General features: G+C 49.2%; 1 protein-coding gene across 1 annotated transcript; it reads right to left on the bottom strand.

The window, feature by feature from the left end:
* Window positions 1-1311: 1311 nt before the first annotated feature.
* Window positions 1312-18079, bottom strand: RNF122 (ring finger protein 122). The gene is made up of 6 exons (XM_079909429.1): window positions 17359-18079; window positions 10411-10567; window positions 4976-5021; window positions 4616-4657; window positions 2676-2758; window positions 1312-2405 (listed from the first exon to the last, which is right to left on the bottom strand). The coding sequence occupies exons 1-6, from the start codon at window positions 17381-17383 to the stop codon at window positions 2291-2293; spliced, it is 468 nt and encodes a 155-aa protein (XP_079765555.1). The 5' UTR covers window positions 17384-18079; the 3' UTR covers window positions 1312-2290.
* Window positions 18080-21275: the final 3196 nt, after the last annotated feature.

The following is a 21275-nucleotide window of genomic DNA, read 5'->3' as shown; positions in this document are numbered from 1 at the left end:
GGGCTCTTTGTTTTGCCTGGGAAATGCATTGCATTCCCTGCACTGAAGCAAGCAGGCCCACCTGGAGAGGAGGAACTGGTGCTCTCACTGAAGAGATCCGACCCTGCAGGGTTGGCAGCAACGAGCAGGGGGTAGAGGCTCCGAGGAGCAGCTGTTACTTCTCAGCGTGTGAAGAGGTGGCAAGAACAGGAGCACTGTGGGGCAAAGGATGCCACCAAGACAGGTAGCGACAACTTCACCAGGACTGTCAGATGCCCAAGTGGCATCTCGGGTCTGCCCTGCCATGAGCACCAACTGTGCTGACAGGCTCCATGGCTCAACTGCAGGGCTGGGAGGGCATCAGACCTAACCTGGAGGTCTGGCTTCTCTGGAAGCATCAGCATCTTTTGTATGTCTGTGACCCACCACTACATTAGACTTCGCTCAAGACCTACCAGGAAGTGGAAGGTGCGTTCCCAAACAGCATAGTTGGGGAAACACACGAGTTTGTGTTCTGTTTTACTGCAACATTGATTTTTTTTTTTCTGTTAAAGGCAAACAATAATGCCTTCTACTTCTGAGATATTGTCTCAAATGACTTTTTTAAAAAGAAAATAAAATCTTGTAAGTATGAGGAAAAAAAAGAGATGCTGGACCATTGGCCCTGCCCTGTTCCACTGAGCGGGGGCCGACCACAGCCCAGCTGCTCCCTGCTTGTGATGGCTACGAAAATTGTTCCTGGCTCTCTCCGTCCATTTTGCAAACGCACGATCAACTCAGCACCCCTTTAAGACGTTGACAGAGCACAGTTGGAGGGCATGGGCGCCAGATCTGAGTGCAGCTGGGAGCATAAAAAGTTAACAATACTTCTAGATGTAGTACACAGGGTAGGATGAGTCAGTGATTGTCAGCTAGTGGGTGAGAAAAAAAAGTCTAAGGGAAAGAAATCAAGCCTCCATGGTAGCAACGTGGACCTTTCCTGTGTTAAGAGCTCAGTGGCTTGAATTACAAGGAGAATTCTATGAATGACAAGTCTTGGTAGCTGGAATGCTGTGGTACCACACATCAGCTTTCTTTCAAAATATTCTAGAAATCATGTGAACGAGCCTGGCTCGGTCAGGTCTTCAAGCATATTGATGTGAGTCCTAACCTAGCTGAACAGGTAATAATGAATACGAATGCTTCTTGTCAAGGATCAGGAAACTTCGTGCACATGTATGTCTGCTCTGAGCATGGGAAAGTGAGAAGAGGCAGTTCGAGAACCTTGTTCCCTCTGTTGGCAGAAAAGGGCCAATGGACACAAGCCACAACCACAGGCAAAAGGTTAGAGAAACTTGTTATTAAATTTAATTTGCTTTAAATACATACCTTTTCCCCACCCTCACCCACTTGGGGGAGGAACAGAAAACCCCTACCCCTTCCATTTGGGGGATTCCATGTATAAAGCCTGAGATGGTAAGGATGAAGTATAAAAATACTATTTACAAAGGGGAAGAGGGTGTCCACCGCGACCTTAATATCCAGACACCCCCATCCCCAGGCCCCCTTTTTGCTCCTTTAGAAAAAACCCCTGGGAATCCTTTTGGGTGTAGACCAAGCCCTTCCTCTGGGGCGGTGGATACTCAAACCCCAACACGGAATAGGAAGCTCTGAGATCAACCGAGGAACAGGGAACGGATAGCACCTCAGATCTCGGAGGGGCAGGGGGCTGCCCTCTACCCCTCTGTAGTCAGCAGGCCGGCCGGCCAGCCTTTGTTTCCATAGGTCCCATGTAAACATTGACTTTTCTTCTGTTCATCCCTGCTCTTCCCATTTCCTACAGAGCCTCCCTCGCTTCCACTGGAGGCACTTGGTTCCTCCATCTTTCCTTCCTTCCCTTCTAACCTTCCTCTGGAAGGAGTGGGGAGGTCACAGGTGGGGCAGAGCCCATCTCATCCCTTCTTCTAGGTCAGGGCAGCTTGTCCTCCTCAGCAGAACCCTCAAGGGGGTGTGCTCTAAGTTCTTGGCCAAATAGGAATGGATTTCTTTTCCCAGAGCAGGGACAAGGCGGGCAGATAGTCCAGTACCAGGATACAGTGGTCCTGATGGGCAAGACCATCAGAACTGAGTAGCAGGGAAGCAGGCTTCAGGAAGCAGAGAGGTGGGCAAGTCTAGTCTCACCCTGAGGCTGGAAGACCAGCCCGGCACCCCCGCCCCTCCAGGTGAGCATGCCCATCACCACCCAACAGTCTTGTTGCACTGCGGCTTCGCGGAAGGACCAGGCACCCGTGAGGCTAGAGGTCTTCTCCAGGCCTTGGTATGAAGGCAGCACTCACACCAGCTCATCCAATAAGATCCCGATGCTCTGGGTGGCCTCTGAGGGACCAGCAATGGGCTTGTTACACATGGGGCAGACACAGCGTACTTCCAGCCACTTCACCAGACACCTGCGGGCAAGAGACGACCTGTTTTTCCCTAAGAAGATACCAATCTGCTCCGGCTGTCTTTTCATGGAGCCCAGCTGCTTCTCAGGACAAGAACCTCTCTATCCTCAACCTGGTCTAACCCCTCTGGCTTGCTTGGTGTCCAGACAGGATGAAGGGCATCACCGGCAAAGGGTAGATGGGAGGGGTCGGGATTGGAGGCTCTGGAAGATGCTCCCTGCTTATTTCTTCCAAAGCCACCCCGGGGCACACATATCCACTGTGGACACTTACTTGCGGTGAAAGGCGTGTTGGCATGAGAGCACGCCCAGCTCATCCTTCCCCTTGAAGTCTTCCAGACAGACTGCACAGGTCTGCTGTGGGAAGAAAGGGGCCGCGTGATAAGAGACGGGGGAGAGCCTCACTCCTCCATCCTGAATACCCAGCACCTCATCCTCCGAGAGAGAACCCACCCTAACAGGCGGTAGCCATGAACCACAGGGGACTGCTTTAGATTTAAGTCGACCCAAATAAGCTGAAATTCAACACTGAGTTCCTCAGTCACACTAGCCACATTTCAAGTGCTCAACAGCTGAGAAGTGGCAAGTGGTCCCCACACCGGATGGTCAGATAGAGAGCATTTTCTATCCTCAGATTTCCACTGGGCAGTGCCATTATAGAGGAACCTTTTTTTTTAAACTGAAGTATAGCTGAATTACAATGTTGTGTTAATTTCTGCTGTACAGCAAAGTGACTCAGTTATACATATTATGTTTTTTCATATTCTTTTCCATTATGGTTTATTATAGGATATTGAATATAATAGTTCCCTGTGCTATACAATAGGACCTCGTTGTTTATCCATTCTATATATCATAGCTTGCACCTGCTAATCCCAAGCTCCCAATCCGTCCCTCCCCTACCCCCCCTCCCCTTGGCAAGCACAGGTCTGTTCTTTGTCTGTGAATGTTTCTGTTTTGTAGATAGGTTTATTTGTGTCATATTTTAGATTCCACATATAAGTGATATCACATGGTGTTTCTCTTTCTGACTTACCGCATTTAGGAGGATAATCTCTAGGTCCACCCATGTTGCTGTAAAGAGCATTATTTCATTCTTTTTTATGGCTGAGTAGTTATGATTTTTAAGCCTTTCTAGCCTAGGACCTTTGGTGAGGCACTTATCAATAACTAAAGGAGGGGGGTCTGGTGTATGGTTTACATTCTTTTTTTTGTGATACGTGGGCCTCTCACTGTTGCGGCCTCTCCCGCTGCAGAGCACAGGCTCCGGACGCACAGGCTCAGCGGCCATGGCTCAGGGGCCCAGCCGCTCCGCGGCATGTGGGATCTTCCCAGACCAGGGCACGAACCCGTGTCCCCTGCATCGGCAGGCGGACTCTCAACCACTGCACCACCAGGGAAGCCCCGGTTTACATTCTTTAAGTCCAGCCTTACATTCCAATATATTATAACCCCTTCAATCCCAGCTGAATTACTCTTCCAGAGGAGAGCTAAAGAAACATTGGAACTTGTGGACATCATGACAGTGGACCCCAAAAAGAGGGATGAAATGAGGCCATGTCCAGGCAGTCTTGTGTGTAGTGAGACCTGTGATCCTCCCCACTCATACAACCACACACACGCTCTCTGTAGGAGTGTCCGTGGTTATGGAAGGAAGTCTTGGGAAATGAGTTAGGTGACCCCAAAGGCATAGGTGGGAAAGGAAGAGGAAATGGTGTAGTCCTAAATGAGTCAGAGTTGAGGGGCCCCAGGGAGTGGGTGTGATGCAGGAGGGGAGGGGAATGGAGGGAAACAGGGAAGAACCTCAGGGCTGGACACACGCATCAGATCCACAGTCACTATGACAGAGCATACACAAAGGTAACCTCTTTCAGACCAAGACCTGGGGTCTGAGCAGGGGAAAGTCACCGAAATCTGGCATGGAGGGGTCTTACCGTCCTCCCCATTAAGATTATGCCTAGTGGGCTTCCTGGGGCCGTCGGTCACACCATGTATCCAAACCCTTTTTTGATCCTTTTGTTTTCTGCCTGCGCTGGTTCAGTTCCAGACATAACGGATTCTGCATATTGATCACCTCCTGGGATGAGTTTTATTTGGCCCAAGGAAATAGGAAGGCAGGGACTAAAAGGGTTCCTGAAAAGGTCAGGCTGAGATTGCTGGAGAAGGTGTGCCTTACCCGCCGGGCACTCCCGCGACCTGTCCCAATGCACTCACCCCATATAACTGTAACTTCTTGGCATCACCTTTAAGCACCACCTGGGGAAAAAAGTGGAGGCCTGGTATCAGAAGCAACCAAACACAGGGGCCAGGTGGTACCAGCCGCCAAGGAAGGGAGGGAGTCTTTGGCCCCACACAGGAGTGCCCCCGTGACCCTCCCGTGAAGGAGCAGGGCTTTGGGCCCTGCCTGGGCCCAGCCAGACTTGAGGACGGGGAAAGGAGTTAGCCTCAGAGGGGGCCAGGGGTGAGGCCAAGGGGGAGGCCAGGCCAGCTTAAACCTGCTCTCTCCCCACACCCCCTCCCCAAGCAGGGCTAATAGTGGATGAGGTCTCAGGGCAACACGTAGACTTTATTTACCTCTTTATATCCGTATCGTTCGCTCTGTGCCTGGTTCCGGAGTTTGCTGGGGAAGCAAGAAGGAGGGGAGAGAAGAGATCATTATGTCTTTGCACAAACAGCCATTCAGAGCAGGAGAGGCCGGCTGGCTGCCTGGGGCATCCTTCTGGGGGTGGGGAGGTGTGCTTCCCATAGACACACGGAGTATGCACGGGACCCTCTGCAGGTCACCAGAGTGGGTTACGGACTCGAGACTCTTACTCAGGTTCAACTGCCTCAAAACTCACTGCCAGCTCCCCCAGATTGGGGGCGTCTCTGCAGAGCGCTCTAATCCTGAGTTGGCCAAAAAGTTCGTTCGGGTTTTTCCATATGACGCGATGGCAGACCCGAACGAACTTTTTGGCCAACCCATAGTTCATCCACCCTCCCTGCTGTCTCTGGTAGGTCACTTCCTTCAGGCTCCCCAAATATACAGGTCAACCATCTGCTCGCTGACTGTATGGAAGTAAGATTTTTTTTTTTTTTTTTTGGCCGTGCCACACAGCTTGCAGGATCTCAGTTCCCTGACCAGGGGCTGAACCCACGCCCTCGGCAGTGAAAGCACGGCGTCCTAATCACTGGACCACGAGGGAATTCCCAGAAGTTAGATATTCTTAAGAGGGACATTTGCACCAAGCCAGGGGAGCAGGATAAAGTCTGTTGAGCCTGGGGAATTTTCCACTCAGAGAACACAAGTATTCTGGAACCAGAGCACACGCCTGCCCCACTTCACAGCGCCAGGCCAACACAGGCAATTCCTTCTTTGTTTTCCTCTTTTTGTTTCAAGCTGGTGGCCCGCATACAACTGGACTCTCAATGGCCAAAACACAATGGCCAGAACACGCCGTTACTAATGGCAGGAGCATAATTGTGATGGAGGATTTGCAAAGCCTGATGTCTGCACCAATTCCAAACAACTTCCAGAGGGAGAGACGTCCCTTTTTGCAGATGAGGAACACGGCGTCCAAAGAAGTTAAGTAACTTGCCCAAATGCCAGAGCTGGCTGGCAGCAGAGTCTGGATTTGAATCAAAGTCGATCTGATGACAGAGGCCGAGCTCTCCAACACACACTGTGGCCTGCTTCACCAATTAGGTGGCACATACCATGGTCCTGAGAATATGAGATGGTTTTGGGAAACGCCCTTTCATCAACAAGCCTCCGACTCTGAATGGCTTCCTATGCAGATGGCTAGGACCATGATCACACATTGATGATAATTATTATTTTCTTTTTCTGTTTTATTTTCAGTGAGGGAAACCTTCTGAATTACGCAGGGAGCTCTATGTCCTCCTGTACTTGGGGCTTTCTCTCCCACGGCTCATTTCTACCAAAGAGCTGTGTTACTGGAAGGAAACCTGAGAAAACCACCAGGTTAGGTAGGATAGAGGTGGCAAACCACGGCCTCCTGAGAGCCAAGTCCAGCTGACTGCTTGTTTCATAGGGCCTAGAAGCTAAGAACGGTACTTATTCTTAAATGGCCGAAAGCGGGAATCAAAAGAATATTTCATGCCATGTTAAAATTATATGAAACTCAAGTTCAATGCCTATAAAATTTTACTGGGGCAGAGCCACGTTATATTGGGTTGGCCCAAAAGTTCATTCGGGGGTTTCCACAACATCTTATGGAAAAACCTGAACGACCTTTTTTTGGCCAACCCAATAGCTTAGGTACCATCTATGGCTGCTTCCACACAGCAGGGCTGGGTGGTTCAGACAGAGATCATATGACCCGCAAAACCTATAATATCTGGCCTTTTGCAGAAGAAGATTGCTGGCCTGAGTTAGAGGCAGGGAATCTCCAATCACGAGCCACAGTCGAAGGGAGCGAGGTCAGATGCCCCAAGAGCAACACCGAGATGCTGGAACCAGAGCGGAGGGGGGTGCAGAAGGTCTGGAAGAGCCGTATCTGATGCACAGCCAGGGGACAGGTTAAGATCGGGCTGCCGCCACCTCCATGGCTCCTAACAGGAGGTCAGGGGACAGGTGGGGCAGGTGTTCCCCTGCCTTGGTCTGAGGGTGGCATCGGACAGTTTCTGGTCATTGGAGGGTTGGGCTAAGGGCCTAAACAAGGCTTGCACCGTTCCACCCTTCCCTTTTTTTTTTTTTTTTGCACGGGCCTCTCCCGTTGCGGAGCACAGGCTCCAGACGCGCAGGCCCAGCCACTCCACGGCACGTGGGATCCTCCCAGACCGGGGCACGAACCCACGTCCCCTGCATCGGCAGGCGGACTCTCAACCACTGCGCCACCAGGGAAGCCCCCACCCTTACCTTTGTACTACTTTCATATATACACTGTGTCCCCACTTCCAAATGAGAGGGGCAGGGAAGGATGTGCCCAAAGCTTAAATGATCAAGTGCGACCTGCCTGATATTGGGTTAATCTGGGGAAGAAAGAAAGTGATCTCATCGCCGGGGTGCGCACAGCCGCCTTCTGAGGGAGACGCAGCTGCTCTGTTAGCAGGTATGCACAGAGTAAATAAGGAAGTGGTGAGGAGTTGCTTCCTGACTCAGAACGAGGGGTTGTCCATCTCTTAAGCCTCACCCGCCTCGCCTGCAACATGGCTACACTTACAGAGTACGTGCAGGGCCTTTCTGCTTGCTGTGTCGTAGGGTGCCTGGGGTGCCCTCCTTCTCCACCCTCCGCCCTTCCATCTGCCGAGCTCCCTTTAATGGTCTCACCTGAGGATCCTCCAAAAGCCTGACTCTTAGAGCCGAAGACTATCTCTCGGAACAGTCAAGCGCTTCAGAGCCGCATTCTATATTCACTCTGCATGTAGATTTCCATGTCAGGAAGGTATAGATTGTGATGAAATGGGGCCAAAAGGGTTGCAAGGGAAACAAAGCAAAAAGCAGAGATCCTGGGCCATCCCAGCAGGGGATCGAGTGCCAACAACTCTGGACAGGTGGCCTTCTCAGCTGTTGGGTGAGCAAAGCAACTAAAAATACCCTGAATTCAATGAGACCAATTCTAGCCGCTGCCAGTGGGCTCTCCCCAGCTTTTCCCCTTTTGCAACAAACAATGCAGCCAGGTCCCGAAAATAATGGTTCCTTTCCTGCCCAGTTGTACTTCACGGGCCCCTCCATCCTGTGCAGGGCAGAGATCAGCTCCTGCGGTCGGGGGATGGGAGGCAGGGAGACAGAGAGAGGGGGAGCAGAGGCTGGCCTTGGCCGATGAGCTCACCAGGTCAGGAGGGGGGTCACGGGCCTATTTTGGCTGAGGAGGAAACCGAGAAGCAGGGAGAGGAAGTGGCTTCTGTGCTTGTGTGTCTTTCTATATATAGACACTCCCAGGCTGCCACATGCCAGCAAGCCAGGGACAAACTGGCTTCGGGCAGACTGCAGGACAGAGGGCAGGGTGGCAAAGGGGCAGATTACTGCAGGAGGAACAGGTGGCGCCGAGCAGCCCCGCAGTGGGGAAAGCTTCTGGTATCATGTGGTTGCAGCTCTGTTCTTTCACTCCAGCCAAACAAAAAATAAATCAGCCATACCCAGAGCTCCCAGCCCATCCTTCTGCAGGACCACAATCTCTAGCTGCAAGGCGGTGGCCATGGATGCCACAGCTGTTCCCATTCAAGGAAGAGGAATCCGAGAAGACCAACATCTAGAATCTGAAAGACTCTCCCTAACTGTCATCAGACTAGCTCACCTCTCCATCTTCCTGGATATAGGACCGTCGGCAGATCTGTTACTGTCTGAGCATATGCATTTCCTCATTTATGAAGCAGAAGCAGGCTGATACCGAAACTGGAGGCAAGTTCTGAGAACTAAGTAAGCTAAATGTTTTACAAAATGCTGACCATGATGCCTGGCACACAGAAGGTACCTAGTAGAGAGTAGCTAAAACCCTAAGATCACACCTATCAGTGGCAGCATTGGGAAATGAAGCCCGGTCACCCACATACTGGCTCAGAGTAATTTTGTAGATTTTCTTCTCTTGACCACGTTTGCAGCCTGGCATGGGTGTGCCTCTGTGTGTGTGTGTGTGTGTGTGTGCAGGGGCCAAACAGAGTTGGTTTTACAGCCTCCTGCCAGCGTCACACAAAAATCTTTGCTATGTCTCCATCTTCCGTCTCTGGGGAGTTGTATAAATTGCTTCATATGGGGAGAGCGCAGTGGTTGGTGGTCAGGAAGACGGAAGAGTTTGCAGAAGAAAACTCAGGCTTGGGGAAAGGGGAGGGGTGGTGAGATATGGGAAATCTACCCTCACTTACTAATAAGATGCAAATTTTAGACTCTACCTCTTCTGCAAAGACTTGTAAGTGGAAAATTCCAGTCCCGGGGACTTTTTAAAGTCCTGAAAAAGAAGGAGCCCAAGGTACGGATGGGGAGCACAAGAGAGCAGGGCCTACGGGTACCTCCCCTTCTTAAGAGGGGAGGCTGCCCTTGCCAGCCCTAGGAATCCGGACAAGTATCTACTTTCCCCCAACCTCCTGCCAGGTGAAGCACTCAAACCCACTGGGACATCTCAGCGGGGAACAGGAACTCCTTTTTCCTTCATCTTAATTTAATCTTCTTAGGTGATTTGATCAGACACCAGCCTAGACCCCAGCTGACATCCGTCTACCCAGGCGTTGGGTGATCACGTGTTTGTGTGTGGGGGGTTGTGTGGCTTGGTTATCACAATGGCTCTCAGGACCATTAGCACATTCTAATGGTCAGGGGTGTCCAGTGTTCCCCAAAGCACAAGACAGTCCCATACAATGAGGAATTGTTAATATCAACAGGGCACCCTAGTCAGAAACACTACTGTATTTTCCACTCTGAATACCAGGCATGCCCCACATTTTTTTTTTCTTTTTTTTCCCTGCCCCACATTTTTTGATAGAAAACAGCCACGAGTTCCCTTGTCTGCAAGTGAAGAAAACAGTTCCTGGAGCTTGGCTAGCACGGCCACGCTCAAGAAGGGATGGTTTTCAGTTTTTTCTCTCTCAAACATAAGAGCTTACGAGACAGAACAAATAAGCGGCTCTGCAGACACCAGCTTGCTAATATTAGCATCTGGAGGGATGACAGCAGGACTTCCCAGGAGGGCAGAGGATCATGACATTGGTGTAATGATGCCTCCCGTCCCTGGCCATCCAGAGAGTGTGAATGGGCGGAGAGAGACAGCTAGGGACCACTGATGATATTACCTGGACGGTCATTCTAGGCAACCTGAAAATAACTGGCCAAAGGGTGGGAACGCAGCCCGACCCATGCTGACCTTATCGGCTCTCCGACAACTTGACAGGCTGACGTAAATAGAAACACCAGGCCTCAGGGGCCCAGCCAAGGGCAGGACCAAGGCCTGTCCTCAAAGCAGCGGCCCCGGCTGGAGGCTGGTGACTCTGCGACTGGAGCCTCACTCAGCTCACCCGACTCACGGCCGCCGCCTCCTAGACTCCCCCAAGCCCAGGTCAGCCAGCAAGCCGCCCACCTGATGAAATAGCAGCAGAAGATGAGGCTGAGCATGAAGACGAAGATGCCTGTGCCGAAGATGACCATGTAGATGTTGAGGGGAAGGTCCTGGAAACTGATGGGTGGCATCGAGCAGGACTTGTTGGTGCTCACCAGTCCCAGGCCGCAGAAACACCCTGCAAAGAACAGGGAGGGAAAGTATTACGACAGTGGGAAATTTACCACTGGGGCCACTCTGTGTGAGCAAGGATGCAGGGAGAAACGGCAAACCTCTGACTCGGGGGCTTACTTTTTTTTTTAATTGGAGTATAGCTGATTTACAATGTTGTGTTAGTTGCTGGTGTACAGCAAAGTGATTCAGTTAGACATATATATATATATACTTTTTCATATTCTTTTCTGTGATGGTTTATTACAGAATATTGAATATAGTTCCCTGTGCTATACAGTAGGTGCTTGTTGTTTATCTATTTTATATACAGTAGTTTGTATCTGTTAATCCCAAACTCCTAATTTACCCTTCCCTGATTCCCTCTCCCCTTTGGTAACCATAAGTTTGTTTTCTATGTCTGTGAGTCTGTTTCTGTTTTGTAAATAAGTTCACTTGTATCATATTTTAGATTCCACATACAGGTGATATCATAGGATATTTGTCTTTCTCTGACTTACTTCACTTAGTATGATCATCTCTAGGTCCATCCATGTTGCCGCAAACAGTGTTATTTCATTCTTTTTTATGGCTGAGTGATATCCATTATGTATATATACCACATCTTGATATCCATTCATCTGTGGATGGACACTTGGGTTGCTTCCATGCCTTGACTATTGTAAGCACTGCTGCTATGAACATTAGGGTGCATGTATCTTTTCGAATTAGAGTTTTCTCCAGATATATGTCCAGGAGTGGGATTGCTGGATCATATAGCTATTTTTAGTTTTTTAAGGAACCTCCATACTGTTTTCCGTAGTGGCTGCACCAATTTACATTCCAGGGGCTAATATCTGTACCCTAGTTCCAACACTTACTAGCTACATGATCTTGGGTAAATTATTTAACCAATCTACGAAATGGGATCATACACACAGTACTTAAACCAGCATCCCCATCTAGGGGATCAAGGATTCAGGCAATGGGCGGAAAATGGAAAACTCATTTCCATCAGGGAGAAGCCTATACAGTGCAGTAGGAAAATGAAGAGCCTTAGGTGAGGAAAGGTACACTTGGGCTCCAATCCCACCTCTCCCTAGCTATGTGACCTTTAGGAAATTAAATTAACCTCGCTAAGCTCCACTTTGTCACAGGAAAACAAGCAATGTGCAGAGAGTACCGAAAACGATGGTGTAAGAAATGCGCTTTGTAAATTGCAAAGTGCAGTTGCAAAGGTCATTTGTCATTATTAAGCTACGGGCTCCAGAAGCCAAACTGCACCAGGGCCAGAATAGAAATTGCTCACTCTGAGGCTGGGCCAGCATTCCAGAAGGGCGCGGGGGGTGAGGGCAGGGAGCTACAGCTAACTTTTACTGGCCACCTTCCCCCTTTCTACTCAAAGCCTTGCCATGCAGTCCCCTAATGGCAGTGGCATCCCCAGAGCTCATCAGAAATGCAGACTCTCGGGCCCACCCCCACTGAAATGAATCAGAATCTATTAGTTTAACAAGGTCCCTTCAGCTTGGGAAGCACTGGTGGCCACTGGATGCTTCCCTTTCTCACATGACTCAGGCCTAAATCCTGATTGGTCCAAAGGTGGTAATCACCTTGCCCTTGCCAGGGGTTTGGTTTTGGTGTAGGTATGTGACAGAGTTCTGGCTGAAGAAACAAAGAGCAGATCTGTTGGAAAAGACAAGATATTCTTTTTTTTTTTTGGCGGGGATGGGGCGGGGCAGGTCACATCTCCCCAAAACACCTGGAAGGGTGGCAGCCAAGTTATAGCTGGAAAGAGAGAAGTTCAATATCAAGCTGGTGGCAGAGAGGACAAGGAAAGAAGAAAGATGTTGTCGGTTGAGTTGCTGGATCAAGCAATCCTAGAGCCACTATCTTGGGACTACTGGTTCTGAGAATTAGTAAATTTTCTATCATGTTTATAAAGAAAAATAAAAGATAGGATTTAACCACAAGCCAGTTGAGTGTTTTTTCCTGTTTGCAGGCAAAAACTATCAATGATCTGAAAGGTAAGCCTCAAACTCTTGGATTTCAGAAAGTGCTGGGACAGGAAGCCTAGACTTTACCATACACCTGCTATCACCCAAGCACATTCTCAAGCTATAACTTAACCTTCGTAATAAGGCCACTGTGAAATGTTACTCCCCACCCCGCCATGGGGAAAAAAGACTCAATCATCATTAAACAATGTGTGTACAGTCAAACAGCTAAGAAAGCCTGGCTTCAAAGCCCTCTGGGGAATCCCCTGGTGGTTCAGTGGTTAGGACTCCATGCTTTCACTGCCGAGGGCACGGGTTCAGTACCTCGTCAAGGAATTGAGATCCTGCGAGGTGTGCGGGGGTGGGTGAACCTCTAGACTCAAGCCCTCAATGTGGGTTTTAAGTACTTTCCTGACGTCGTGGTTAGGAGACAGATCACCATTAATACACTTTGGAATCCTACACCGTAATTAGCGAAGCAACCCCAACTCAGCAGAAAAGACTGGCTTGAAAGACTGGAGTCATCTTTGACCTCATACATCTCAGCCCTCTTCATCCCCAAGATCAATCTAGTGATCGATATAATGAACCTCCCCCTCCAAACCTCTTTCAGATTGGGTGCCAACTGTACTGCCAAGTCTCTATTCCAGACAGACTTTGGAGCCCAATTCTACTCCAAGTGCCTATTAATTGATGTCTAGTCCCTCCTCTAATTTAGCCCACATGTCTGACATTTCCTTCCACTTGGTTTCTAGCATGTATTTCCCAAACTCATGACTGGCTTCAAGTCCTCCTAAACACGTGTGCGTTGGGTCCCCTCTTTACCTCCCCGACTCAGTATCCTCCAGCATCACCCCAGGTGGGCCAGCCTCCTCTCTAATTCTTGCCCATCTCTATCTTCACCTGCCTCCACACCTTCGTTCACGAAGCTTTCTCTGCCTGAAACTCCCTCTCCTTCCCCAAAGTCCCCCAAACCCGGTCTTTGTGATATTCCAGGGACTCCCCACCCCGAAATCTATAGTGCCCACAGCCTGTATCACGTGTTCCAGCTCTGGCACACTCCGTAACCATCTTATGTTGCCCCACTGTTCCTAGAATCAACTTCATTTAACTCGAACAGGCATTAAGCAGTGATTACATGACAAGTACCACAACAGACACTGAAGATAAAAAAGCAAAGAAGAAAGACAAGATGATTTTATCATCTAGGGAAGAAGACAGACACAAAGGTTTTCATCATACAAAGTGAGGCCCGTGGTAGAGGTGTGATTATACACAATCCTGAGATCAGAGATGAGGGATTCTAACAAGCCTGAGTGCTGCTAGGTCTGAGGACAGCAAAGTGCACCTCTGTACATTCTCCAGTGCCTACCCTCGTGCTTGGCGTGTTTTCAATAACTGGTTAACAGATAAATAACTCCTGATTTTTCTCAAGACGATCTGGTCATCTTGGCAAAAGCTCCCACTTCAAAGTAAGAGACTGAAGTTTGGGAGAATTGCCCAGAAACTGCCCTCAGCTAACAGATGACCAGTCAACCAACAAGTACTGCTGCTGGCTTGATCTATACACCGACCTAGGCACTGTGGGGAGACAAAAAGTAAAAGTAGTTCTTATCCTGAAAAGACTTTTTGGTTAAAGATGGAAAAAAATTAATGAGCTACTAAACTGTGTTCAGCCTTTGCTTCTGAGCCTCCAGCTTGGGTTAGAAAGTTTTCACCACTCCTTCACCCTCCACTTAAATATTTGATCTCTGTGGGCCAAAAGAGATCAATTTTCCATGAAGACATCATGGTGGACTGGCCAGGGAGGGACAGTTTTCTGTCTACTCTGGAAAGGGGCCTTTCGGCTTCTCTTCCATGGAACTCTGTCCTCAATGCCAAGAGGCCTTCTTCCCCACCAGGCACATCTCCCTAACCCTGTCTCGTCAATTGTTGATGCCGTAAGAGGGTCTAACCCTCAACCTGCCTTTGCTCTCCACGAGCTGGATCCCGGCATCTTTAGGGTCCCAAAGAACCTCACTGGGTTCCCTGTTCTGGGAACTTGCACAGCAAGGGCCATAGCGAATGCAGAGGGTTTACATGTATTCACTCTGGAGGCACTATGGCCTCAGCACTTTATCAGTTTATCTTGACCATGTTATCTTGCTGAGAGAAGCTTCCCCTGGGGCTCCAGGATTGAGTCAGTGAGTTTGGGACTTTCTGCGATAAAGAAGTATGGGGGAGGGCTTCCCTGGTGGCGCAGTGGTTGAGAGTCCGCCTGCCGATGCAGGGGACACGGGTTCGTGCCCTGGTCTGGGAAGATCCCACATGCCCCGGAGCAGCTGGGCCCGTGAGCCATGGCCGCTGAGCCTGCGCGTCTGGAGCCTGTGCTCCACAATGGGAGAGGCCACGACAGTGAGAGGCCCACGTACCGCAAAAAAAAAAAAAAAAAAAAGAAGTATGGGGGAGAAGAGCTTCATAGCTGAGAAGAGATGGTCCATTTGCTTGCATTCTGAATAAAAAGAAGTGAGAAAAGTATACCTTGGGCTAAAACCTGACAGTGGAGTAGTTTTTCCTCTAAACTTATAAGGACAGAATACCAACCCCAGGAAAGAGGAGCTTTAGATATTTTTCACAAAAGTGTGCGGAGAAGGATTGCTTCTTCACTGGAGTCAGAAAAGTCATCTCTCTGTCACTTTAAGAAGTGACAAGAGGGACTTCCCTGGTGGCGTAGTGGTTAAGAATCCACCTGCCAGTGCAGGGGACACGGGTTTGAGCCCTGCTCCTGGAAGATCCCACATGTCGCAGAGCAACTAAGCCCATGCGCCACAACTACTGAGCCTGCGCTCTAGAGCCTGTGAGCCACAACTACTGAGCCTGCACTGTAGAGCCCGCGAGCTTAGAGCCCGTGCTCTGCAACAAGAGAAGCCATCGCAATGAGAAGCCATCGCAATGAGAAGCCCGGGCACCACAACTAGAGAAAGCCTGCACGCAGCAACGAAGAACCAATGCAGCCAAAAATAAATTTTAAAAATTTTTAAAAATTAAAAAAAAAACAAAGAAATGACAAGAACAGGGAACTATATTCAGTATCCTGTGATAAACCGTAATGGCAAAGAATATAAAAAAAATGTCTATATGTGTAATAACTGAGTCACTTTGCTGTACAGCAGAGGTGGACACAACATTGTAAATCAGCTACACTTCAGTAAACAAAAAAAATTGAAAAAAAAGAAGTGAAAAGAAACACAACACTGTAAATCAACTATACTTCAATAAAAATCAAATAAATTTAAAAAAAAAGAAGTGAAAAGATAAAGCAGCAAGTCCTCTGCTGGTCTAAACCCTCACAGGAAAGGGGGCTGCCCAGAAGAAAGGCTAGTGTTAGTGACGGCCACCTTGGTTCTTCTCCTGAAGTCTGTTCCATTGTTTCCCCCGACCTATGAAAGCCTTGACATCAGAATGTTTCGTATCTGAGCAGCGGGCCGGGAGCTGGAGTGACGTCAAGAGAAGGGCTGGCCAAGAAAGACCAGTGGATCTGGGAAACGCTTCTCCTTCCCAGCCAACAGGAATCTTTCCCAGATGCTGGGATGCACCGTCCTTCCTCACCCCACCCCCTCGTCCCCACTCAGGCAATGCTGCCTATCACACACACAGCTGGGTTCATTTTCAGGAAATTAGATCCTACCAGCAAGAGGAAGAGGGGGATGGGGGCCCCCTTATACACATGCTGCCCAAACCCTGCCTTAAAACAAAAGCCTCTTGAAATAATTAATGCAAGATCTGGCAAGAGTCTGCTCTCAATAATGGATTCCCACCCCCCTAACTAGCCAGCCTACCCTACTGAGAGATAAAGCCAGCTGCTTGGGTCCCCCCGGTCCCCTTCCCCCTTTCACCAGAAGTGCCTCCGCCGCGCTCCCCCGTTTCACCAGAAACTCTCCAAGCTTTAGAACAACGCAGTCAAGATCCTAGGGCCACTGGAGGGTATTAGGAGCCGAAGTTTTGAACTGACCCGCCCAGAAGGGTCAGGTAGCCTGGAAGAGGAACCAGACCCAAGCCCAACCTCTATGCATCACCTGAACCGCTAAAAGCCTCAGGTGGGATGAATTTAGCATCACCCAGGCCGGGGTGGGAGGGGTGGTCGGGTCTGGAGGCGCGGCCACCGCCGAGGCACAGGAGCTAGTCTGGCCTTGAGGCCCGTGAGCACAGCTCTCCAGGCAAGCCCTGCTCTCAAGGGTAGCCGGGCGCCGAAAACTCTGCAAGGCTTTATCAATCCAATAAAGCCACGCTCATTAGTCCGGCGTCTTCCACCGTCACAAAGCCCCCTCCGCCGCCGGTGCGAAGCCAACAAAGGCGCATAGGAAGCCGCCCCGGCGCGCCACCCCGCACGCCGCACTGTATACATATTTAAAATAGCCTGAAAAGTTTCAGGCCAGGAACTTGAGCTCCCTCTAGGAGATCCGAGCCCGAGCGCGGATTTAATTCTCCGACAACCACAACAAAGAACAGAGTTTGAGCGCACAAAGCCAAGGGAAGGGGGTAGGAGTGCGAAGCCGCCACACAAAGGCCGGGAACCCCTCGGCTCCCACGCCCCCCCCCCCGCCCGCCCGCTCGCCGCCCGCTCAAGAGATCCTTCCCAGCCCTGGAGTTAAACCTGAATATTTTTCCCCCCAAATTCCGCGGTGTGCAGAGCAGAGTCGGGCGCCAGGACGCCTCCCCGCCGGTCCCGTTTCAGGAAAAACTTGGCTCAAGAGGGAGAACGAGCCCTCGGATCTGAAGCCTGGCGCCCCGCTCTCCGCGTCTCCGGCCGGCTCCGCGTCCCTCGCCTTCCCGGCCCGGGACTCACCGTTACACCACTGGAATGGGTGCATCAATGAACTCTCGGCTGGCTTCCTCAGGCGAACGAACGCAGGCGGCGGGTCTGGCAGGCGGGGTGGGCGCGCCGGCTGGCGGGGTCGCAGGAGGGGCGGATGAGGTGCGCGGTAGCCGCCTTCCTCTGCAAGTCGAACTCCCTCCGCAGCGGGGGGCTTCGGCGAGGTGGGTTTTAGAGCAACAAAGAGGAAAAAAGAGAAAACAAACAGAAGGGCCCCCGGATCAAAGCACCGCGGAGGAAAAGCAGGAAGGGCCCCGGGGCTGGTGGGGGGCGGGGAGCTGCGGGGCGCCGCAGGGCCGGGTGGAGGCGCCCGGTGGGCAGAGGAGGGAAAAGCCTTAGCCCGAGGCGCGATCCAGTTGCCTGGGCGCAGAAGGTAGAAGCCAGGGACTTCGAAACTGACACGGTGCGCGCACGCCCCCCTCCCTTATACTCCCCAGCCCCCTGCCCCGGGAAACTCCGCCCCCTTGCCGTCACCCGCCCTCTGGCCAATGGGAGCCTTCCTCTGGTCCCCGGGCATTATTTGCAGGTCTGCCCGGATCGGAGGGTGGGGAGCATCTTTGCTCCTCGGGCGCCTCCCCACTTCAGCTTCCCAGTCCTTGGGATACTTGAGAGAGAAGCGCGCGGCGCGGTGGGATGGCCGGAGCAGCCGGGGCCAACCTCCCCCGCTAGGAAAGCGGAGGAAACGGAACAATTAGTGCCACATTGTTTTCTGCCTCCAGATCTGTTACTGTTTAGCATTTCTATAGCTCTTTGAGAAGCCAGCTCCGGGGAGTGGTTACATTTCTGCCCAGAGGGCAAGAACTTGGTCCTAGGTGGCGGCTCGCACGTTCCTTTGCTCGCTTCCAAGCGAACTTCGCAGCAGCAAGGTTGGACCAAGAGATTATCATGCTAAGTAAAGTAAGTCAGATAGAGAAAGACAAATATCGTATGATAAACCTTATATGTGGAATCTATAAAAAATGATACAAATGAACTTATTTACAAAACAGAAATAGACTCACAGACAAAACAAAGTTATGGTTGGTTACCAAAGGGGAGAGGGAGGGATAAATTAAAAGTTTGGAATTAACAGATACACACTACTATAGATAAAATAGATGAACAACAAGGACCTACTGTACAGCACAAGGAACTATATTCAACATCTTGTCATAACCTATAATGGAAAAGAATCTGAAAAAGAATATCTGAATCACTTTGCTGTACACCTGAAAGTAACAACATTGTAAATCAACTATACTTTAATAAAATAAATAAGTAAATAAATTAATAATAAAATAAATAGCTGAATAGAATTCCATTGTATGACTATAACAAAACTTTGTTCACCGGTCGTTGGATATTTGAGTTATTTCCAGTTTGGGGCTATTAAAAATAAAGGTTTTCAGAACAAAACAAACAAAGAAAAAAGAGGGAACTGAAGCCAGGATTTGAAGCAGATGAATTAGGAAGGTGAGATCTGGAAAGTGCTTTAGCTGTCTTCTTATTTTTGGAGAGCCCTCACCCCACCACCCACCCCCAGTTTTATAAACAAGGAACTAAGGCCTGAAGCTTAAGCTTAAGGTAGACATATCAGGGCTCTAAGCTCCTGAGCAGCAGAATCAAACCCAGACATCCACATTGGCAATACCATAAGGGCAGCATCTTCAGCATCTAGCACCACACAGGTGTTGAAGAAATAGTAGTTGGAAGAAAGGCTGAATCTCTTAACTTCCTGTCCAATGTGATGATTTCTTTTACCTGACATTGCATTGTTTCTGTCTCTCTTTCCCTTTCTTCCTGCCTTTCTTTCTTTATCTCCCTTCCTCCCTCCTTTCTCTTCCTTCCTTCCTTCCTTTCTTTCTTTCTCCCTCCCTTCCTTCCTTCCTTTTCTTTCTTTCTTTCTCTCTCCTTTTTCTATCTTCCTTTCCTTCTCCCTCCCTCCCTCTGTCCCTTCATTTGTCTCTTCCTCTGCCTCCTTTTTCCTTACTTCGTCTTTCTGTCTGTAATTTTTTCAGAACATATTCACTGAGAGCCTACTTTATGCCAAGAACTGTTTCACTGGAGACCCATCAATGTCCTCAAGCCTGCTCTCCTGGGATTTACATTGCATGAGGAGGTAAACAGTAAGCAAACAAGAAAACATAAGAATGACTCAATCTAATCTTCCTATTAGACTTAATGTCTTAATTGAAGCTAAGTACTTTCCCTGACTCTTGAGAGTTTGTAACACTCAGATAAGACTATGAGAATCAGTACTTTGTCATTTAAAAGCATGATGGTTAAGGTATCAAATGACTTGGCCAAGATCACTTAGCAATCTGCAAAAATAGTTTAGCACTTACATAATTGTCTGAAAACAATTGTTTTTCTTTATGAGCTACTCTGGAAGGGCATCATGGACAGATCCAACCAATTTCATCTCCTAATTGGACAATTACAAAAGCTTCCTAATTGGTCTCTGTCTCTAGTCTATGTCTTAGACTTTAGAGCCTGCAAGAATCACCGTTATGTGAGAGATGTTACATATGCAGACTCTCGGGTCTCAAGCCTGGAGATTCTGATTCAGTAGTTAAAGGTGGTCCCCAGAAGTGTTCATTTACCATGCCTTCCCCGCTCCACCACCAAATTCTCATGCAGTTATGCTGAAAGAAATAATGCTCTGATCTTATCTCAAATCCATCCTCTCTGCTGGCCCCAGAGTTATCTTTCTAAAACATAAGTCTCATCATTTCTTTCTCTTGCTTAACGACGTCTATTGGTTCCTGGTGTTTACAGGACAAAGTTAAACTCTAGAGTGTGCCATTCAAATCATTTCTTTTTTTTTTTTTTTTTTTTTCCTGCACCCCGTGGCTTGCGGGGATCTTATTACAGTTCCCCGACCAGGGATTGAACCCGCCTGCTTGTCAATGAAAGTGTGGAGTCCTAACCACTGGACCACCAGGGAATTCCCTCAAATCGTTTCAGTCTGGCCTTTGCTTGTCACCCTAATGCCAAATGCACCCTCTCCCTCTCCATACACTTAATCAGCCACGAAGCTTCTACTGTTGTTCCTTGAATACATTCTTTCTTGACTGCGATTTTGTCCATGGTAGTGCTTATGTTTGGAATGCTCTTTTTCTTTCTGTGCCTGACACTTTGTAAGATTCGCTAAAAATTCACCTCTTCTGTGGCCGACCATTGTCAGCTTTCCCCTCTCTATGTCTCTTTGAACACGTTTCATGTACAATGTAGTATGTAGTGGGATTATCAAAATAATTATGTGATTTCCTGAATTTGATCCCTTCATGAGCCCTCCTCATAAGAGGTTTTTCAAGGGCATGAATCATTTTTGTGGTGGTTCCAGTGTCTGGTTCAATAAATTTTTTTTGGAATGTATGTGCGTGTGAGTATATAAATTACCATACAATTTGAGCCATATTCTCAGCACACTATAGAGGATTAAAACAACAACAACAGTAGGGTTGTTACTCATTCAATAGTTCTATTTATTGGCTCAGGGGAAAGGTGTTGATAGGTGAGTCAGATGGTATTAAGGAATTCCTGCTAGGTGCCTCTAGGGCACACCTGTGAAAGAGGGCGAGCCTTTGAAGGGAAAATTGACAGGAAGTGAGGAATACCTCTTCCCTGCCTTAGGCTAAGGAACCCAGGTGGGAAGACACTCTAAAGGTAAGAATAGTGGAAATTCTCATGGAGACACAGCTGGTCAATGAGGGCAGTGGACATGGGCCATGAGTACTGTCACCAGAAATTTCTTTAACAATTCATGTGTTAAGCCTGACGTTTTTAGCATTCACTAAGGTCTTCTGAGGCACTCAAGGACTCTAATTTAGGAAACCCAATGCATCCCTTCCCAATCTCCCACCCTCATCCCTCCTGGCCATTGTGGCCTTAGGGCAGTGCCCCCAAAT

This window comes from Stenella coeruleoalba (assembly GCF_951394435.1).
Source record: "Stenella coeruleoalba genome assembly, chromosome: 21".
NCBI classification, from domain to species: Eukaryota; Metazoa; Chordata; class Mammalia; order Artiodactyla; family Delphinidae; genus Stenella; species Stenella coeruleoalba.
This window is presented reverse-complemented; position numbering and strand designations above follow the sequence as displayed.

Excerpts from the sequence above, each read along its gene's own strand:
- RNF122 (XM_079909429.1), bottom strand. The coding sequence starts at position 17,383 with ATGCACCCATTCCAGTGGTGTAACG. Across the intron at positions 5,022-10,410 it reads TTCTGCTGCTATTTCATCAG|CAAACTCCGGAACCAGGCAC; the intron begins GTGGGCGGCTTG and ends TTGCTTCCCCAG. Across the intron at positions 4,658-4,975 it reads AACGATACGGATATAAAGAG|GTGGTGCTTAAAGGTGATGC; the intron begins GTAAATAAAGTC and ends TTTTTTCCCCAG.